This window comes from Cavia porcellus, unplaced genomic scaffold (assembly GCF_034190915.1).
Source record: "Cavia porcellus strain 051 isolate PalLab524CR breed Dunkin Hartley unplaced genomic scaffold, mCavPor4.1 scaffold_25, whole genome shotgun sequence".
NCBI classification, from domain to species: domain Eukaryota; kingdom Metazoa; phylum Chordata; class Mammalia; order Rodentia; family Caviidae; genus Cavia; species Cavia porcellus.
The window spans coordinates 15,499,177-15,514,115 of NW_026947508.1; the positions used below are offsets into that span (position 1 = coordinate 15,499,177).

Genomic DNA, 14,939 nt, shown 5'->3' on the forward strand with positions numbered 1-14,939 from the left:
CCGATGCTGGGCAGAGGTTGGGTCTCTAGCTGATCACCAGAGCTGGGATAACATTACCACCAGGAGGAAAAATGAGCCTTAGAAAAGGGACCTCCACAAAGCCACACATGAAGTGAGAGTCTCAGGCATCATGGGGGTGGCCTATCTCTAGGGCAGCTGTATCTTAATCACAGAGGGCACTGAAGGCCAGGGAATGAGGGATGCCTCTGTTACCCTGCGCTAGGATTCCTGGAGCCCAAAGGCCAAGCCCTCCAAAAGCCCAGCGAGCGACACCTGTGTCAACCTGCCCCGTTTCAGGCGAGGGGACACAGCTGCCTCAGCTACAGTTGGTGGGGAGCCAGTGTGGGTTAGCAGGGGTGTCTGGAAGAAGCTCTAGTCCTGTCTCATCCACCTTGGGTTGGCCTGAGCCTCTTCCTGCCCTGCTGCAGGGCCCCCAGCCCTGGATCTGGTGCTCACCGGGCCAGCACCTGCTGCTGGTTCACGCCGGGCATCGGCACTTCTGTCAGCACAGCCACATCCACGCTCTCCCTCTGCGCGCCTGTGGCCAGCAGGGGCTGAGGCTGGGCCACCTCCGCCTCCATCCATGTTCGGGGCTCTGCCACCTCCGCCACTTCCGGGGCCAGATCAATCTCCTGGACACAGGGAGAAGCCCAGATGAGAGACAGCTCACCGATGACCTCAGTCCCAGAAGTTCTAGCACAGAGCATCTCCATCTTGGAGACACAGGTCAGAAACATCCCTAACCCAAAAATATTAAATCCCCAATTCTCTGAAATCTGCACATTTCTAAGCTTCAGAGTGCTCAAAAATTTGGAGTATCTGAACATTTTTTATTTTTGTTTTCAGTTTGGGAAACTTAAGTGTTAAAATCTATGCAAATATTCCAACACTTAAAAGACCCTGATCTGAAACACTGGTCCTGGGTATTTCTAATCAGGGATATTCAACCTGTACCCAGTCAGAAAAAATAGTTGTATCTAAACAAATTTTTGCTGCCACCAACACCCAAAAGTGGTCCCCCACCTCCCCTCCATGACCCAGTCTCCACAAGGCAGCCTAATAGAAACCAAGCGGGCTGGGAATTTAACTCAGCAGCATAAGCGCCTGCCTTGCAAGTGCGTGATTGTGAGTTCAATCCCTGGTACTGGTAAAAAAAAATAAAATAAAATAGAAACCAATCATAACATCCCTTTACTGCTTATAAACCTTCGTGACTTCCCATAAAATTAATCCCCAGGGAAATCCAGCTTCCTCCTTAGCCACCGCCCCTTCTCCCTGTCCCCACCCCCAGCCTTTCCCCACCACCACCCTGGCCTCTCTTTCTGTTGCTGAGGAAGACTTTTCCAGCCACAGGACCTTGGCATCTGCTGCTCTTCCCGGCCTTTCCTTCCTGCCTAGGTCCCACCTCCATGCCTCCTCCTAGCCAGGGCTTCTCACTGCTCTCCCTACATCTACTGAGAGCCTATAGCACGCAGCCTATGGATGCAGGCCATCTTTTACAATCCTGGGGGATCAAGGGCTGTTTTCTCTGTTTTGTGGATAGGGAAACCAAGGCCCAAAGAGAAGCGACAAGCCAGAGTCACAGGAACATGGACAGAGCCGGTCTGGGAGGTCACTCACAGTGCTGGGCAGGAGGTCAGCAGCCACCTCAGCTTCAGACCTGGTGTCGTCGATGGGCTCCAGCAGGTCTGTCAGGGGGGTGTGCTGGGGGAGAAGGGAGCGGGAGGTAGGTCCGGAAGCCTCCTCTCTCCCCCTACCATCCTGAGCGCCTCACAACTCCCCAGGGCTGTGCCACCCACAGCTGCCTCTACCTGTCACTGCTGAGAGGGGTGAAGAGGCAAGGCACTCACAGGGCACCAGCCAGCACCTGTGCGGTCCCGGGGTGTGCCCTGCTGTGTGTCATAGGAAGTACACACTGGCACCCCATTTTCTAGCTGAGGAAACTGAGGCCCAGAGAGGTCAATGGCCCAAGGTCACACAACTAAGTGACAGAGCTGGATTTCAAAGACCTGTGCTCTGACACACACACACACACACACACACACACACACACACACACATACTCATGAGAAAGGAAGGCAGAGAACAAAACGGGGATAAAAGAGGAGCATTTCTTTATAAGAAGCGGGTTCAGAAGGGAAAAAGTGTTGGAGGTGGATAGGAAGGAGGGGGAGAAGCTGCAGTTCAGGGGCCCCAGCGGGTCTCCAAGAAACCTCTCACTAGCTGCCGAGAGTCTGTGAGCACCAGTGAGGACTCAGCCCCGGCCTGCTCTCTCCGTGGCCACCTGCAGGTTCCCCAGGCAGGCGCCCTCTGTCAGTGGACAGGTGACTGCTTGACATCACTGTGCAGGTCTGCACCCCAATGGCCACACTGGGCAGGGTGTTCCTCCCTAGACCTCAGGACACCAGTGCCCCTGAGCCAGCCACCCCAAGGCCAGGGCCACAGGAGAGGCGGTGGAGGCACCTAGGAACAGCGGGGCCAGAAGTCTTGTGTGCGCACAGCGACCTCTGCTCCTGACCAATTCTGCCTGCTAGGTTTTCTTTTTGAGACAGTCTCTCACTATGCAGTTCAGGCTGGCCTTGAACTTACTTTGTAGCCCTGGCTGGTCTCAAATTTGCAAAATTCCTTTTACCTCAGCCTCCCAAGTGCATGGATTACAGGTGCGCGCCACCACACCTGGCACTGCCTGGTAGATTTTTGCATGGCATTATATATGACATCAGCTACCTGCATGGGGACTTGGGGCACATCTGTCCTGGTCACCATGGAGGAGAGTCTGGCCAGCTTGGCTTCCACCTCAGCAAACGGGTCCTGCAGGCTTGGTCCCATCTGCGGGGGCTCCAGCGGCAGCTCCTCCACCCGGATATAGTTCTCACCCTCCAGCTGGGTCCCAGAGTTCTCCTGGCTGAGGCTCTTATCCAGGAAGTACTTGCTCTGGGACCCCACCTCAGGCCCCGGCAGCTCTAGGTTAGAGAGCTCCTCAGGCACAGGGAGGGCCTCAGACATGAAGGATTCTTCCAGCATGGACGACTCACTGGACCTGAGAGAAATCTCAGACTTGGAGGGTTCTGCCCTGCGCAGCTCCTCAAATCTGGTAGAAATCTGGGTGTTGGAGACCGCGTCCCAGTGCAGGGTATCAGGCACAGAGAAGATGGTGGACTTCCTGGACGCCTCAAGCTGGAAATCAGATGTGTGCTCACACCTGCTGGCAAACTCAGCCCTGGACAGGACCTCGGCATTGTGGAGGACTTCTGCTTTCAGGATGGCCTCTGCAAAAGGAGGGCTTCCTAAGCTTCTTAAAGCATAAGTGGGAGGGTACTGCCCAGCCAAGAGTCAAAACCTCCCCAGCACCCCTAGAGTCTAGCCCAAGTGCTGTCCATCCCTGCCCCATAGAACACGAACCATGCCCTCTCTTCCAGAAAGGCTTCCCTGACCAGCACATGACCTGTGCAGTCTGATCTCCCAGCCACCAAGTGCTAGTTCTTAGCGTCCTGCCTTGGGATCACTCTTCCAGTCAGGAGGCTGCCTGTGGATCTTACTGCCTTCACAGCTAGGCCTCGAGGCTCCCCGAGGAAGCACCAGGCTCAGGGCTCTTGGCCACAGAGCATGCTAGATGCCTGCTCATTAAATGAATGTCATGATACATGATAGAGCACAGGCAAATATGGTTCACTCAACCTGGTACTCAACCTGGAAGGGCTACTCTGAAGGACAGAAAATGCTAGAAGCTGCCAAGCATGGTGGCACATGCCTGTAATCCCAGCACTGGGGAGGCTGAGGCAGGAGGATCACTGGGAGTTTAAGGCCAGCCTGGACTACACAGTGAGACTTTGTTTCAAAAAAAAAAAAAAGGCACAACAAAAGAAAATGCCAGAGGCTGCCCTATGCCCTTCTGGGCTTTGCTCACACAAGTCCCTGGGGCTCTCACCCATTCCTTTTTTCCCTGTGTCCCAGCCCCTCTTGGAGTGTCCAGGCTCCCTCTGCTGAAACATGGGGTGCACGCCCCAGGAAGTGGCCTCAACCTCTCCCAGCCTCAGTTTCCACATCTGTTAAGTGAGGTTTGAGGAACTGTACTATCTGGACAGGGTAGGCTGCGGGAGGGGGTGTCAGTAAAGCACCACACAGTGCCCAGAACACAGCAGTGTCCACACAGATGCCAACCCGTGTGACCGCGGATGCCACGGCATGCAGGGAGCAGGACCCAGCAGCACAGCTGTTTGGGTGACACATCCTAGACCTACACCATCAAAAGGGCGGCAGTTGTCAGGCGTGATGGCGCACACCTTGGGAAGCTGAGGCAGGAGGATCATCACAAATTCGAGGCCAGCAGGGGCTGCACAGAGTTCGAGGCCAGCCTGAACTACATAGCAAGACCCCACCTCAAAACAAACAAAAAAGGCGCCTGCCGCTTCCACACAGACATTCTTATTAATGGGTGCATGTGCCTGGGATGTGGTTGCCTTGGTAACAGACAGGCTCAGAGGGGAGAGGAGAGTACAGAAAACAGAGAAACAAGGCAAGGACTCTCCCCTCCAACAAGGGTGATGCGTCACTCTTCTGGGCTGGCCTGCAGAGGGCGCAGCTGGAGATAAGCCCCCGATGCAGAGTTGTATGTGAGATCTCTGTGGGGCCAGAGTGCATGGGTTCAAGTCCCGGCTCGACTCCCCCAGCTGCATGACCATGGGCGCATACTCACATCTCTGTGCCTCAGTTTCCTGACCTAAGAAAGGAGGGTAATGATGGTGCCCGTATCACTGCACTGCTCTGAGGGTAGACTGGGCACACACCCCAGGCCTGGGCTCTACGTGTCAGCCCTACAGCTCAGACCCCTCCTGCAGCCCAGGCAGCGCCCACCTGTCCCTTTCCGCAGGTTCTCCTGCAGCGTGGACAGCTGCACGTCATACGAGTTGCGCATGGCAGTCATGTCCTCCTCCAGCCTGGCGCGGGACTCCTGCTCGGCCTCGTAGTCGGCCCTCAGCCGGGCCAGGCGCTCCTCGTACTCCTGGATGGGCAGGGAGACCCAGGGCAGTGCTTTACTGCTGTGCTGCTCGGAACTCAACTCCCAGTGCTCCTCTCTGGCTGCTCAGAAGATTCAGAAAATCCAAGTGAGTTCAAACAAAAAAACTAAGATTCCCCCAGGTCCCACAGCCGGCACTGCTCAGTCCGAGCCCTTCTCTGTGCAGGGTTTGGTTTGGTTGGATTTGGATCTGCGGTACTGGGGATGGAACCTACATGTGCTTTGCACTTTACCACTGAGCCACGATCCAGCTCTTCCTGTTATTTTGAGACAAGGTCTCTAAGTTGTCCAGGATGAGCTTGAACTTGGGATTCTGCTGCCTCAGCCTGTCTCAGTGCTAGAATCACAGTGCACCACTGTAACCAACTTCTCTGTGCCCTTTCAATGGACTGATGAGTGTGTGTTTGTTTGCAATCTGGTTTCCTCACATAATACTCGGTCACATACATCTGCCGGCACTGACAGATGCATTTTTATCAAGTTCTTCTCAACGCATCGACGACAAAACATATTTCCATTCATCTGCTTTCCTTTCCATCTTTGCTGTCACACCAGCTCTTGTCCCATCAGCCTTCGCCCAGCCCCACCTCATCCTTGTTCAGGTCCCAAACCACACCCACCACTGCTTCAGATCTGTCTGTGAGCCTTCAGGCTCTTGAATAATATCTAAGCTCCTTGACTTGGCCTGAGCCCTCCACAAGACGTGCGCCTGCCTCCCTTAGCCATTCCCTCCCTTTGTTTGGTGGCGGTGCTGGAGACGGAGCCCCCGAATCCTGGGGAAGCACCATACCATTGAGTGTCACCCCCCAGCCCAGACCTCCCTCATTTTTGCCACATTTGGGGCACTGATTACCTCCCCCTCCCCGAGCTCACGGAGTTCCTCCCTGCTCAGGGCTGACTGGCCCCCTAGCAAGCTCCTCCCCAGGCCTGGGCTCAGCCCCACCTCTGAGAGGGGGTCTTTCTCTCCTCAGACCCATTCTTCTCAGTACCTGAAGCCAGGCATGCTGCCAGCACCCTCCAAAGAGCGGGTATCAACACGTCTACAAGCACTGAGCTTACTGCTAAGACCTGCAGAGCCTGGGGTCCTCCAGCTGCCCAGGCCAGGCAGCTCTCTGGGCCAGCAGGCCACTCCCCATCTGCTGTGCCACTCCTGTCTTGACTTGGCTGAGAACCTGGCCCAATGCTATTCCTACTCCTCTGCAGGTGCCGCAGCCTCTGCCCTGCACCCACACTGCTCCCTACCAGCACAGCCCTGCCCCGGTGGCACCCCAGTGACATCCAGGCCTCAGCCCACCACTTCGGCACGCTTAGCACAACCTAGCACACACACCTCGAGCACATACACGTATGCACTTACACACGCAGCATTCCGCAATCCCCTTCCTTTCAGTGCTGAGCTCACCTCCCAATCCTCACCCTCCTGCCCCCCCATATCACCTCCTTTCCTCCTCCGGAGAACACAGAAGCAGCGGGGCACTGTCGCCTCCCCCTGTGTCTCGGATGTGAGCCACCTGCAGCTGCGTCACCCCACTGAGAGCCCGTTACATGTTCAGGCCTGTACCACACAGGACATCTCCCTCTGCCATTGACCAAACAGTCTACAAAGCATGCCCTCTCTTCCCATATCAAAGAGTCAGCCCACGGCCACCACCACGTCCCCTGCCACTGTGGTGTCCAGCAGGTGCTGGGCTACCTGTGCATTCAGGGCTGCATGGGTGTCACAGCACAAGCTTGGCTCTCAGCCCCTGCACCCAAAGACGAGATGGCCCTGGGTTTTGCCTGGGTCAGTCTGTATGAATGGCAGGAAAGCTGTCAGGACAGACAGACATCGTACAGACAAGGGAACAGAGGCTGAGAGAACTTAACTGACCCACTGGAGGCCACAGAGCCTGACTAAAAAGGGCCAGTATAACAGCAAAGCTGGAGGAGGGACACTGGGGAGCTCTTGGTCCAAATCTCCCAGCCCAGACCGCAGCTCTCCCCACTTAGCACAGCCCCGGGGAACTCGGCAGATACTGGAGAATATGACCACAGGAAGACAGTGAGAAGAAGCAAGGGGACAGACACCTGCACCCTTCCTCCAAGCAGAAACCCCAGGATCAGCCAGCGGATCTCAGGGTGGCAGGGTTGGGCTAAGCACGCTGATGGGTGCCAGCGCCTCCTGGGCGGATGACTTCCCACCCAGAGCTTCACACGCAGCTGCCGAACGGTGTCTCCCTTGACCACCAGGGGGCGTGGTATCTCGCTCCCTGGACAGCCAGGGCGCCTGTCACCCAGCTGTGCCTCCTGTGGACCATACCTGCACCCCAGCTCCTGCCTAGCCCTCTACTCCCCTCCTGGATGTGCAGCCAAAGTCCCCTGTGGTGTAATTCTGTGCCCACTCTGAGCCCTGCCACGACTTCTCTGGTTTCTGTGCGTTTGTGCTCAGACATCCCCAAAGGTCCCTTTCTTGCTGCCACCACCCCCGGGGGCCAGGCCCAGGCCATCCGGACACCTGGCCCCTGTCCTACACTCCTAGGTGGAAAGACAAATGAATGGCTGAGGTCCCCCAGGCCTTACAGGCCTGCCCCTAGTCAGGACCCCAGGCCTCAGCCTGACGGGGCATCCAGGGTGACCCCGAGGGAGGACATGGTGGAGTGGCAGAGACCAACAGCGGCACAGCAGGCGGGAGCCCTTGCCAAGCCACCAAGCTGCAGCATGAGACTCCTCTCATTTCATTTTTAATCTAAGACAGCATCTCATTAAGTTGCTAAAATAACCCGGTTGGGTTTGAAGAATCCTCCTGCCTCAGCCTCCCAAAATGGTGGGATTACAGGCGAGCACTGCCACCTCTGACACAGCATCACTCTGAGCTCCAGCTTTCTCAGCTGCCAAAGGGATGCAGAGGCTGCCGCTGCCACCACCGCTGGTCACGGTGCACCTGCCCGGCCCCACCCACCTGCCAGCCCAGTTCTCCTCCTCCCATCTGCTCAGGTCTCACCTCCCGAATCAGCTGCTTCTCAGTCTCCACGTCCTGCTGCTGGATCCCAGGGCTGGACAACAGCTTCTCCTCCACCTGGGCAGGGCTCAGGGGCAGCTGGCTGGACAGGAGCGCTGAGGGAGAAGCAGAGGATGAGGAGCCGAAAGCAAGGCACAAGGTCACTGAGTCACTTGGTTACCCAACACATCTGTACGGACAGCCCGGATGTTCCAGACACTGAGGCTGCAGCATTGAACCAAACTTGGGACAAGAGGAGGAGCGAGCTGTGGAGGCTGCGCAGAAAGAAGGACCGGACAGGAGGCTGCACGTCCACACTGCGATCAGACAAGTGGGGCGTGGGGAGAGTGAAGATGACAGAGCGAGGCACAGAGGCAGCAGAGCGCTTTCCAGACAGTTGGGGGTCGTGGGTGCAAAGGCCCTGGGGCAGGCCTTGAGCCTATACTGGTGCAGTGAGGAAAATCTGGGTTGCACTTCCATGAGGCCAGCTCTGGGGGCCTAGAGGCCATCAGGAGGGCTTCTGGCTTTCATCTGGGTTAAGTGGAACCACTAGAGGTGTTCATTGGAGCAAAGGGAATACAGCTCTGTAGGATCTGCAGTTTGGCCGGGAGACCTCCTAGGCACTGTGCAGTGACTCAGGGGGGAAACCGATGTCTCAGACCAGGATCTGCGGACAGCCTGGGGGGGAACTGGAGAGAAGCGTGAAGCCCTGACTGATTCAGGGATTCTGCTTGGAGACCAGAAGGACTAAGCTGCCACCAGCTGGGTGGAGACAGCTGCAGACACACAGATTTAGGGTCTGGCAGGGCTTCACACAGGGCTGGCTGGTGTGAAATACTTATCTGGTGGCAGCAGGGTCAAATCTGGGGTGTGGAGAACACAGTGCATTGTTTTATTCTAAAGTTTTCTGTGTTTTGGATGTTCTGACATCTTAGGAGGGTTCTGCTGGTCAGGGGTAACCGCCCTCAAGCACTGGCTAATTCCTGAGACAGCACTCAAAGCGCCAGCCAACAGACCTCAAGCCCACGCTGCCGTGCCCTTTAACCTTTAACCTTTAACCTTTAACCCACACACCTAGCTGGAGTTGCCATCCCCTCTGTACATCTGGGGTCCGATACCTGACAACTAAGATCCTGGTCCCAGAGGCCACCAAAAGTACTGAAAGCAGTCAGGCCTGAGCTGCCCCTCTGCCCAGCGCCAGGAGTCAAGAAGGGGAGGATGGGGGGCATGGGACAGGGCCATGGGGAGCAGGGTCAGGTGTGGAAAGGCTGCCCCTGCAGGACAGGGCAGTGGGGGCGGGGCTGAAAGCGCACAGAGGAGACACAGGACCAGTGTGGGCTGAGGAAGGCTCAGGATCCACCCGTAACGGGAAGGGAGGCTGTGTGGGCCACGTGGGACAGTGAGCACTGGACACGGAGGACACACACAGAGCCAGATCCCACCCCCGGCCAAAGCTGCTTCGGGTCAGGGCAGCACGTGCGGCCCTGTGCTGGCCTTCAGTCACTAGGTCACCCTCCTGCAGGTCACTGTGGTAGAGGACAGAGTAGCTCAGGGCTGAGTCACTTGCCCCGGGAGCATGGGGGGAGCCTGCTGAGCCTCAGCTGCCCACCCAGGGCCACTGCCCTGTACTAAGCACCTGGCTCCAGATCCAGGGGCAGCCTGACCTGGTGACACCAGGCCCCCACTGGAAGGTGGTGCAGACATTGGCTACAGGATGGGACCCACCGTGGAGATTCACCCCTGCCCCCCCCCCCCGATTCCTTTCTCCTCTTTCACCCAACTTGGGGCAGGCACGGCCAGGACGGGGGTGAAGAAGAGAGCTTGCAAGAGCCTGGGTCCACCCATCCCCATTAGGTTCTGTGACCCCAGATCCCACTGCCCTCAGCTGATGTCACCCCACCCACCCTAAGCAGCCTGTGGGGGTGTTATAGCTCCCCAATTCCAGTGTCTGCACAGCTTTGCATAAATGTCGCTCTCATCCTAAGGCAAAACCCTCTCACCCTCAACATGGCTTAGTGCCACCTCCTCGGGCAGCCTGCTCGGCTGCTCCTTTCTGCCCTCGGGCCTGGGTCCGAGTCATCCCTGTGTCCCCAGCATCCAGCACAGGTCCACACACACAGGAGGTGCTCGGGGACTTTTGGTGGACAGGCGGACAGAGGATGTTGCCAGTGAGAGTGGGAATACGGAGGGTGGACAGGGGGCGGGTCAGAACCGGAGAATGGGCGGTAGGTTAAATGGAAGGAAGCACAGGAGGAAGAGGGAGGGAGGGAGGGAACGGAAAGAAGGAAGAAAAGAAGAGTGGCAGACAGCGGATAAACAAGTAGAGGAAGGCAGGTGGATGAGCGGGCGGAAGGGGGCGGCGGGGTGTGGGTGGTCTCGATGAGCAGCCGGGTAGGGCGGATGGCAGAAGCACGTGGGCAGGAACAAACCCAGGCTCTTTTGCACCCCCTCCCCCGAGAGCCTGAGATTCAGACCCCCCCCCCCTGCCCCATAGCGCCATCCAGCCAAGGGCCCTGCAGGCCACTGTTCCCGCGAGGGCTGCTACCTGCCGGGTGACAGCCAGATGCCGGGGTATGAAAGCCACCACAGCCTGCTCAGGAGCAGGGTGGGGAGGGGAGGTGAGTCACCCAGCTGCTAGATCACGACGCTGCCACAGCGATGGCAGGCAGATGGGGCTGACGGCGAGCAGCCGGAGGCGGCGAGTGGGCGCCAGGCATGCAGCTGATGGGACCGGCCAGATACACCGGACAGAAAGACACTGTGCAGATCGACATCAGCGGGGCCATCTGAGTTTGCAAAGGACGCACCCCACAGCGTGCGAGGAGCAGGGGCCGCTGCTCACGTGGCTCCCAGAGGATGGAAAGAAAGGTCCCCTCCCTGCCGCCCCTGCCCACTGGGCACCTGACAGGCCGCCGGGACTCAGCTGCTGCTCCAGGATAGCCCGCAGCCTCTTGATCTCCTCCTGGTACTCCCGCAGTAGGGCGTCCTTCGGGTCCTCGTTGATGCGAGGCTTGTTCTTGATGTTCTTGGCTCGGTTGGCGTAGCGCAGTGTGCTAAGGGTCTCGTCGTAGTTGTTGTCGGCGGGGGACAGGCAGGCCACCATCAGTGTCTTGGTGTTGCCCCCCAGCGAGTCCTGCAGCAGCCGCGTCAGCTTGGAGTCCCGGTAAGGGATGTGCTTGCAGCGACCGTCCACCAGGGCAGAGATGACATTGCCCAGCGCCGACAGGGACAGATTGATCTTGGTGGCCTCCTTGAGCCGCTCCCCTGTGGCCCCTGTCTTGGACTGCCTTTCACTGCCCGCCAGGTCCACCAGGTTCAGCTTGCCTGCTCGGAGGTGGTCCTTGCCCCGCTCATCTGTGGACAATCAGGCAGGGGGGAAAAGGCTTGGGGATGAACCTCTCAGTGAAGAGGGGAGTTCACCACTGAACCCTGAGTGCCACCACCTGTGGAGGGTTCAGGCTGGCTGAACAGGAGTCCCATGAAAGAAGTGCTACTATTGTGCCCATCTTACAGATGAAGAAACCGAGGCTCAGAAAGGTCACCTAACTTGCTCAAGGTCACACACCTGCCAAGAGGCAAAGCTAAGATCAGAACCTAGGGCTGTCTGAGTTCACGGAGTGGGGACTGAGAGTCACAGGCTGTTCACAGAAGGCAGCAGGAGTCCTTCTGGTCACCACAACAGTTTCTACAGACTTCCTATGAGCCCAAGGGCAGAGAAAGGGAGTAAGCAGCTGGATCATGAGGGAGCACAGACTTTGGAGCCCTGTGGATCTGGTTCACACTTCCAACTGCCTCCTCCTCACTGTGTGCCATTAGCAAACCAAGCACCCCTCTGGCTCCCACAGTGAGACTAGCAAAGGCTGCCCACCCGGGCTAGTTGTTGGGAGGAATAAGGCAATCCGGCAGCACAGCCCTCCAGGCTCTGCCTGCCCAGCACACGACAGGTGCCCACTTCCCCGGAAATGAGGTCAGCTCTGCACAGCCAGGGGCTGGGACCACGGGGCAGACCCTGGATGTCGAGGGCGATGGAAAGCTGGGGACAGGATGGGAGCAAAGGGCCCATCCTGACTCCACCCTCAGAGGCTGTGCAGCTCGCTAAGCGCGGCCCTTCCCCCAGTGAGCTGCAGCCTCTGTTTCTCACTGACAGAAACCAAGTGGCCTGAGTTATGTCCATGGATGCCACAACTAGAAATAGGAAATAAGTTTGATTACTATAAATGGCCATGTGAGGGGCTTGGCTCTGCATACTTAAAAAAAGTGGGGGAAGGAATGTGGGACCATCTGGGAAAGCTATTTGCAGAATTATCAAATGAGCTGGGCACAGTGCTGCACGCCAGTAGTCTCAGGACTCTGGGAGGCTGAGGCAGGAGGAGTGCTCAGTAAGGCTACCTCAAAATAAAAAATTTAAAAAGCATGGAGATGCAGCTCAGTGCAAAGGTCCTGGGTTCAATCTCCAGTAACCAGAATGTCCCAGGTGCCTTAAATGTGTTTGTACTCTTTGCATCCACAGAATCTGACCCAAGGAAAGGACTCTCCAAGCAGAAAAGCTTCTGTGCACAAAGATGTTCATCACAGTATTATTTACAGCACTGAAAAACTGGAAACAATCTTGACCTCTTGCCAAGGACTGGGTGCAAAAGGCACAGGCAACAGGCTCACCTCTGGCCACCACGCAGTCATGAAGACACAGAGATGACAATGTGGCCAACTGCTTAGGAGTGGTACAAGATAAAACTCAAGGAAAGAACCACTCAGAATCTATGGTTTCAACTGTGTTTCAAAAAAGGATCAAAAGAACATACGCCGCTTAAATGTTATCAGTAGCTGTTTAGGTGTCAGTCCCACCTTCAAGGGCCCTGCAAAGCCCAAGGGTCGCCCACCAACTGTCCTCTTCCCCTCTGGCCCATCCAGCGCCCTGAATCCTTGCTCCTCACCAGTGGCATCCCAGGAGGCTGTCACCATTCTGATCCCAACCTCCTGAGACATGGCACTCCTGGGGGTGTTCCTGGTTCAGTAACCAGCAGGGCACTGCTCTGGGGCCAGGCCACGCCATCCTCGAGGCAGGGCAGGGCCCTCTCAGGGATGGTGCTTCTATTTGGGCTGGGGTTGCTTCCTGCTCTACTGCTCTTTAGGGTTCTACTCAGGACAAACCACAAACTTGGAGACAGCTACAGCGTTAATGGGAAAACCCAGCTGCCTGGGAGACGTGGGTTCGAATCCCAACTCTAACTTAGCAATTGTGGGACCTTGAACGTGCTAATCACACCACCTCTCAGAGCCTCCATTTCCTCACCTGTAAAATGAAAATCACAGAGCCCACTTTTAGGACTGTAGTGGATTTACACAAAAGGTGTGGAAAGTGCTTAACACTGCATCCGGCCTATGGATGCTAAGCGAATCACACCCTGGGGGCAGACCGCTGGGACACACACACACACATACACACACACCGCTCTGACACTTCAGTCACAGGACCTCAATTTTCTCATCTGCAAAATGAGGGGGATGTTATCAAGCAGCTCATGGGAGGAACAAATGTGTTCATCAATTGCGTGGGCCCTGCTAAGTGCCCAGGGCTGGCCTGCAGTGTCATTACCGTGCCTGGCGTTTATCCAGGAAGCACAGGTCCCAGCCTGGGGTGGACGCTCGGTCGGCTCGTCCAATGGCTGGGGCTTCCCTTCCCAGTTTCCCACGGGGCTTGGGAGGCCCAGCAGGCGCAGGCGCTTGGCTAGCAGCGTGGACCCGGCCTGGCTTCCCCGGCCGCCCTCCGGCCCGCATACCCACGGCGTAGATCTCGATGCTGATGGTGAAGATCGAATGGGAGCGCGAGGAGTCCGTGTTCATCAGAGTGTAACCCACCGCGCGGTTCTTCCAGCCGGTCTCCATGATGCGCTCGCACTGGGCTACGCTGTGCACCGTGTGCATGGACAGTCCCTTCACGTACACGCCTTTCTCGGGGTGCTCCTTCAGCTGCAGGGAGGGACGGTGGGGGTAGGCTTTCTGTGTCCGAGTGGGCCAGATCTGCGTTCCTCCAGGAACCAGAGCAAAGGGCCCAAATGGGACCACCTTGACCTCCTGCAGTGCAGGTGGGCACCTCAAATAGCTATAACAGCCAGGGGTCCACTCCAGATTCAGCCGGCTACAAACCTGCACCTGCTTCCTCCTTGTGGGACCACGGGCAGGGGCCTTACCCTGAACCTCAGTCACCAATGGCTCTGAATGCAGCCTCCTTTGTCCTGATGATCTGTCTGCTGTTCCCTGGGGCAGCAGGACTGTCCCTAGGTCCCTAGACCATGGCAGGTGAAGGGCTATTGGCTGGGCTTGAGCCAGGCCAGCCCCGAGCAATGGCAGCCATAAATAAACATGCCTAGGAGCTCCCCGCCTGCTTCTGAGGCAGCTGAGCTGCTTCATTGCTGACGCAGGGCTGTGAAACAAAGTATTTTTCAAGTGCAAGAGGAAATACAACCACTCCGGCAAGAGCAGAATGAATTAAGTCAGCAGGCATCCGAATGGCCTGAGTGGCCCTGCTGGTCAGAACCTCAGAAGCTGTGGATGGCTGCTGTGGGTAGCCTCAGGGGTCCCAGGAGCACCCCTCCTCACCCCTGCAAGGCACTTCGAGGAGGGGGAAGCAAAGACTGTACCATCTGCTCAGGTGTGAAGTGCAGAGGCAGGCAGACCTCGCCTGGGATGGGCTCAGAGGAACAGAGGAGCAACTGAGGCTCAGAAACGTTAAGCAACTTGCTGAAGGTCACACAGCTCTTAGTGAAGCCTCTGGTGATAGAGAGCTTCAGAGACAGGGTAAAGAGAGGCTGGACACCCTGCAGGAGCTGCAGCTTAAGGTGACAGCGGGCTGACCTTCTGTCTGTCTGTGGCATGAGGAAGGAACTCAAAGACTTCATACGGAGCTGTGTCCCCAGTCCTCGACACAGAGCCTTGTTAAATCAC

General features: G+C 57.0%; 1 protein-coding gene across 7 annotated transcripts in view; it reads right to left on the bottom strand.

Annotated features, from left to right (window-relative positions):
* Nucleotides 1–14,939, bottom strand: part of Kif17 (kinesin family member 17) — a 33,807-nt gene that overhangs the window by 9,985 nt on the left and 8,883 nt on the right. For 6 of the 7 annotated variants that reach the window (XR_010042985.1, XM_023565725.2, XM_005004325.4 and 3 more), the window contains exons 4-10: nucleotides 13,775–13,964; nucleotides 10,896–11,348; nucleotides 7,998–8,110; nucleotides 4,855–5,002; nucleotides 2,728–3,269; nucleotides 1,621–1,704; nucleotides 457–632 (exon numbers count right to left, since the gene is read on the bottom strand). Coding sequence is in view for 6 of the 7 variants with exons in the window: in XM_023565725.2 (XP_023421493.1) it covers nucleotides 457–632; nucleotides 1,621–1,704; nucleotides 2,728–3,269; nucleotides 4,855–5,002; nucleotides 7,998–8,110; nucleotides 10,896–11,348; nucleotides 13,775–13,964 (1,706 nt within the window). In the remaining variant the exon portion in view is untranslated. The remainder of the gene's footprint in view (nucleotides 1–456; nucleotides 633–1,620; nucleotides 1,705–2,727; nucleotides 3,270–4,854; nucleotides 5,003–7,997; nucleotides 8,111–10,895; nucleotides 11,349–13,774; nucleotides 13,965–14,939) is intronic. The other variant, XM_063235664.1, reaches the window with a different exon arrangement.